We start from the raw sequence: 6,000 nt of genomic DNA, 5'->3' as shown, positions 1-6,000 counted from the left end.
GTCCATGTGAGTGACGGTGACAGGAGCTGCCTTCCCCATTCTGGAGAGCTGGGGGCCCTGGCTGCCAAGGAAACCGTTTTGAAAACACAAAGCACCAGGAGCAAGGAGGCCCCGCCCGGAAAAACAACATCCTGGCTGCTGGGGCCAAGGCAGAGCTCTGAGGAGGGGCTATTTTTAGCAGCCCAGGCAGGGGAGGACTTGTATGGCCTTGCTGTCTGGCTGCATAACTCACCCATTGTCCCGTCTGACCTTGGGCTAGCGATGGAGAGGCCTCTGTCTGTCCCTGTCTTCCAGGCCCGGACGCCTCGAGGGGGCTCCTGGGCCACAGAGAACCCAGGGACCAGGACTGGCCTGGAAACACTCTCGCTGTGTAGCCTCTGGGGTGAGCACCCCAGGCCAGGCTGCGGGCCCTGGGGCAGCAGGGAGTGCCGGGCTTTATTGGGAGAGAAGCAAAGGCTCTGCTGGGGTGCAGGGCCCACCCCTGCCTCAGTGTACCTCCTGCGTGGAGCCCCGTTCCAGCTGCGTGGCTGGGTGTGGACACGGTGAGGCCCGCTCTGGAGGAAGAGGACAAAGAACACTTTCTTGGAGATATTCTCGCCTCCAGCCACACCCTGGGGCCTGCTCGGCCACAACCCTCCGGGGCTGAGAAGGTGTGTGTGTGACAGACGCTGGAGCTCTCAAACTTTCTTGCCCACGCCCAGGAGTACTGTCCTGCTCTGGAGGGGGGGGGGGGCAGTGTGCGGTCCGCATTTAGCCTTGGACATGAACACCAGAAGGCAGGTCCAGGATTGGATTGTGGCATCCAGGATGAAAATAGCTCACAGGGACAGGCCATGAGGCAAAGGCTCCGGCAGCCAGAACAAGTGGGGGGCTGGTCCCCTTGGGAGAAGCCGCCTTAGCTCCCCCAGCCCAGAACTGGGGAGCGGGCTGCCCCAAAGGGCAGAGGCCTTTTTTCAGCCTCCTCCTCCTGGGCCAGGGCTCTCCCCCAACCTCTGCCCCCCACTCCAGGAATCCTGGAGACCAGATTTTCAAGACCAGCTCTCCAAAGATGAGATTTCTTGGTGGGTGGAGAGAAGGATAGAAAAAGGAGTCATTCATTCAACAAACATTTATTCAGAACCTACTGTATGCCAGGCACTGTCCCAGGAACCTGGAAAGGGTGGGGGCTGGGTAGCCTGGATATGCCCCTGCTCTGGCTTTCCCTCCCAGAAACAAGGCCTGTGGAGGAACAGGGTCCGAGGGGCACCGGAAGGGGCCTGGGGGCCTCCTCCTCGAGAGGCAGAAGGCCAAGTATACGGAAGGTGGGGGCCTCTAGGAACGAGAAGCCTGGGGCGGTGGGGGGCTCCGAGGTGCCTTCCATCGGGCATCACCTCCTCTTCAACACGGAGATGCAGGACTTCTTGAGGGGCCCGATCTGCAGATGGGCGTCCACACTCTCTAGGAAGAAGGCGGGCTTGAGCCTGCGAGCGAAGAGTCCCGCAAAGTGGCTGTCCAGGCGGCTCTGGAAGGGGTCAATGGGCGAGGCCAGGGAGCTGCTCCGGCGGGCCCGGGAGGCCTTCAGCCTCCGAAGAAGGCTCATCTTGCCGTCCCGCACGGCATAGAAGGTCAGGGCACGGTCGGCGTATTCGAGGCAGATCCCGACGGTGGGCGAGAAGGGCTGGGGCAGGGGCGCCTCGAGCCCGTGGAACCAGATGGAGAAGCTCCGGCCGTTCCACTGCAGGCAGCAGGAGTGGGCGTTGCGGCCCAGGCGGCCCCGGTCGTAGGGCTCTTGCGGGGAGAAGTCTTCGGCCATGACCCCCACACTGACCCAGCCCTCGATGATCTCCACCTCCCAGTAGTAGGTGCCCCGGTCCAGGGCGCCCTCGCCCAGCACCTGCTCGCAGTGGGTGAAGCGGGTGGGTGACTCGGGGTAGTTGATGGGACACAGCACCCTCTTCACACCTTTGGTCCCGAACAGCTGCAAGTACTTGTCTGCCGTGTCGCTGTCCAGGTCCACGATGTAGGCAACTGCTCCCGCGGAGGGGGGAGAGACAGGGGGCTCAGGCGCAGGCGCGGGCGGGACAGCCTCTCCCCCAGGTACCCCCCTCCCCACACACAGTCTCTCGGCTCCTTAGCGACCAGCACGCCTCAGCCCCACCGGAGAGCACCCCGAGAGCGGACCCAGTTCGCCCTAAGGATGAGGGGAGTGGGAATCCGGGTCTTCTCGTGCCAGGGCTCAGCCCAGCAGCCTTGGGAGGGCCTGGTGCAAGCCGAAGGGAGAGCCCAGGTGGCCACTTACACTTGAGGAAGTAATCCCTGGGAGCCTCACTCTCGAGGCTGTTGGTGCTATCGGGGTCTTGGGACTCGGCATCGGCTGCAGAAGAGATAGTGGGGAGGGGTGCTCTGCAGTGGCCCGTGGCTGGGGAAGGGGTGCAAGGCGCCCCTGTGACCCAAATCCCTCACACCCGCGACAGGCACACACCCCAGTATGGCCCCCTGTCTTCACCTGCAAGCCTGGTCCTCCGGGTCTGTCCCTGCTCTACCTCCTCCCCGCTCAGCCCCTCTGAAGCTAGACGGCGGCGCAGGGGAAGCCCCCTTGGCACCCAAGGCTGTGGCTGAAGGGGCTGGACTGGTCATTACTGAGCTGTGGCTCCCCTCAGGACTCGTGACCCACCCTGCGCCCAGCGCACAGTTTCTGTCTTCCGTTCTTGAATGGATCCTGGGCCTGGGGGCCTGTGCAGGGAGCCTGGGGAAGGGTGAGTCACCTGGGGGGCCACCCACCTTCTGTGCCCGACTTCTGTAGCTCATCCTCGTCGCCGCCCAGCCCCCGCAGCTGCTCCCACTGGCTGGCACAGGCCACCGTCAGGGCGTCTCTCACCGCCCGCACAGCTTGGGAGGACTTGGTGAAGCTGAGCTCCCTCGGGGGACCGGGCCCAGGGCCACACCCCTCCTCCAGGGCCAGCCTCAGTGCCAGCAGCTCCTGTGCCGGATACGTGACTTTTAAGGCCTTGCTGGCGGCCGCTCCTTAGGCTGTGGGGGATTGCGCCGCTGGCTGGATGGCACAGCCCCGGGGGCCCAGACCCCACCCCCCTGCCTTCCCTCTCCATCCCTTGCCTGTCCCAGCTTTGCGCCCTCTCTGCCCCCTACGAGCTGCGCTGACCTGCAGGAAGCTGACCGAGTCGGCCTCAGGGACCTGGCTGAGGTCCTGGCGTGCCCGGCTGAGCCTACTGCGCTGTTCCTCCTGTCGCCTCAGGTCGCCCTGGGAGCGGCCCAGCATGGTGGCCTCCCCTTCCTCAATGAAGCCCAGCACCTCCGTCTGGAACCCCTGCAGGACAGCTGCGGCCTCGGTGAAGAGCCGGCACACCCTCTCCCGCTCTGCCAAGGCTGCGCTCTGCATGGGATGACACGGGACTAGGGTGAGGGCAAGAACAGCCCCCTTCTTTCCAGACCCCCACCTTCCCACCCTGCCCTCTTGTGGGGACAGAGGGACCAGATGGCCCTGTCCCAGAGCTGCTTGGGCTCAGCGGTGCTGCAGGTGGTGCCGGGAGGGTAGGCTTCTTTGGAGAGGACCAGAGCACGCAGCCGACGCCCGTTGCCCGGAGCCCGCTGCAGGACCGCACAGGCACAGGGTCAGCGTAGGGTCCAACCTTGATGAGGGCCACCGTGCGTCGGGACTGTGCGATGCCAGCACCCAGCTCGTCCATGCGGTCCTCCACGGCACTCAGGACTTTGGACTGCTCTGCCTGTGGGCGACACCATTAACTGACACGGGGCCGGCCGAGGCCGTAGCCCTACCTAGGGCTACCAGGCCTCAGCAAGAGGGAAAAGAGGGATGACCCAAGAGTGACATCTGTGTATAGGGGGGACTGGGAGTGGCCATGATGTCCCATAATAGGCCAGAGGTGCCTCAAGGCCAGGCAGGTGCCATTCCCAAGTGCCTGGCACTGGAGCACAGGCCGGCAAGCTTGTGGGCGGTCAGCCTCCCCTCTCTGACCAGTGGGCAAGTACAAGGCCATCCACGCTCCCTAACGCTGCTCCCACTCACTGGAGAGCTCCTTTCAGTGAGGTAGAGGCAGAGGTAGTGGGGTAGGTGCTGCACAGAGAGCGTTCAGCTGTCTTAGGGATCCCTGTCCCCAAAGAGCCTGTGTCCCCAATTTAGGCCTGAAAAATGGGGATTCCGGGCAAGTCCCCTGGGTCTTGTGAGTCACGGCTCCAGGCAGGAGAGACGGAAAATCCCAAGGCCAGCGGCGCCAAGACCGGGCTGGAGGCCAGAGGAAACTGGGGGTGGAGGTAGCTGACGACTGGGAACACATGCTCCCACCACGGGCCCCTGGACCAGCTGGACAAGAGCGGTCTGTATGCTGCGTCCACCCTCAGCCACACTCCTGTCGCCTGCCACACCCATCTCAACCTGATGCCTGAGCCCAGGCCAGATCTGAGCGGGAACCGGCAGGAACCCGGCCCGGCGGCGCAACAGCCGCTCTGCCAGAATCAGCCGGTGGGGACCCCGCGGGCCTGACTCTGCTCTCCCTTGCCTTAGACCCCCATCGGCCCAGACCCCGGCATGCCCTACCAGTCTTTTTCGCGTTCTCTCTGGGCCCCTCCACACCCCATTCCCATCTCGAGCCGCGGTGTGGATGGATGACATTGTCAGAATTGGGAAGGACGGCAAAGAGTCTCAGGTTAGAGGAGGACATTAGGACCCTATCAGGAAAAGGGGTGGGGGGCGGGGATCCCTGGTCCCTCGGCGGCCCCCGCGCGGCCCTGACCCGCCCCGGCGCGCCCCCGGTGCCCGCGCCCACCTCCTGGAGGGCGCGCTCCTGCTCCAGCGGCACGAGCTCGTGGCCGCGGTGCTCCTGGGCGGCGCAGGCCTCGCACAGGCACACGCGCTCCACGCGGCAGTAGCGCTCGAGCGGCCGCAGGTGGCGCGGGCACAGGCTCTCCTCCAGCCGGCGCAGCGGCGGCACTAGGCGGTGTCCGCGCAGCGCGGGGCTGCGCTCATGCGGGCCCAAGTGCGCCGAGCAGAAGGAGGCGAGGCAGGAGAGGCAGGAGAGCGCGGCAGGCAGGGCGGCGCCCTCGGGGCACGCGTCGCAGCGCACCGGCTCTTCGCCGCCCGGCCAGGGCTCGGGCGCGCAGGGGGCCGAAGGCTCCGGGGCGCTGGGCGGCGCGCTGGGCGGCGTGGGCTCCGGGGCCGGCGCTCCCGGACCCGGACCCGGACCCGGGCCGGGCCCGGGCGCGGAGCCCGAGCCCTGGCGGAGCTGCAGCAGCTCGGACAGCGTGTGGTTCTTGCGGAGCTGCAGGCCGTCGGGGAAGGGCTCCTGGCACAGCGGGCAGCGGGCCGCGCCTCCGGGCCCGCCGGTGCCACCCGCACCGCGGTGCGGCCACAGCGCGCTCAGGCAGGCCAGGCAGAAGTTGTGGCCGCAGGGCAGCGTCACCGGCTCGCGGAGCGGCTCCAGGCAGATGGGGCAGCTGAAGGGGCCGCTGCCGTCCATAGCTCCGCGGCCGCGCGGGCACCGCCTGTTCTGCTCCCGCCCAGGGAGGGACCCTGCCCGCTCGCGCCGCGGCACCGCCCCCTGGGACCGAGGCCAAGGGTCCAGCCCCCTTCCGTCCCCGGCTCGGACCGCCCCCAGCGCCGCAGACCCGCCTGTGGGTCTCGGTATACCCGGCGCTGGCCAAGACTTCGCGGGGGGTCTCCGCCCGCGTGTGCCCCACACCTCCGGCCCCGTGTGACCCCGAGGGGCTCCTGCACCACCGTCCCTGCTGGTCCAAGGGGAGCGCGGAGGGCAGAGAGTGCGAGGCGGGCACACTGGAAGGAAGCTGGGAAGTTCACCCCTCCATCACCCTCAGTTCCCCCCACAGCCGGGCCCCGGACTCCAGAGGGACCGGGCGTTCCCACCCGTTGCCACCGGGCCACTCCAGACCCTTCGCGCTCCAGACCTCCCCGAGGCACTTGTTAGCAAAGCTTCTGAGCTGCTGCTGACTGCAGAGAAAATTAACCGCTGATGTGCGCGTGTTTTTGCC

The 6,000-nt window shown here is 66.6% G+C and overlaps 1 protein-coding gene across 1 annotated transcript; it reads right to left on the bottom strand.

Annotated features, from left to right (window-relative positions):
* Window positions 1-1,093: 1,093 nt before the first annotated feature.
* TRIM47 (tripartite motif containing 47) lies at window positions 1,094-5,536 on the bottom strand. The gene is made up of 6 exons (XM_045085887.1): window positions 4,782-5,536; window positions 3,627-3,722; window positions 3,140-3,370; window positions 2,761-2,959; window positions 2,279-2,353; window positions 1,094-2,007 (listed from the first exon to the last, which is right to left on the bottom strand). The coding sequence occupies exons 1-6, from the start codon at window positions 5,469-5,471 to the stop codon at window positions 1,367-1,369; spliced, it is 1,932 nt and encodes a 643-aa protein (XP_044941822.1). The 5' UTR covers window positions 5,472-5,536; the 3' UTR covers window positions 1,094-1,366.
* Window positions 5,537-6,000: the final 464 nt, after the last annotated feature.

The sequence above is a fragment of the Mustela putorius genome, unplaced genomic scaffold (assembly GCF_011764305.1).
Source record: "Mustela putorius furo isolate JIRA1106 unplaced genomic scaffold, ASM1176430v1.1 tig00000873_pilon_pilon_pilon, whole genome shotgun sequence".
NCBI lineage: Eukaryota > Metazoa > Chordata > Mammalia > Carnivora > Mustelidae > Mustela > Mustela putorius.
Note: the sequence above shows the minus strand (reverse complement) of the source record. Positions and strands in the feature narration are given on the sequence as shown.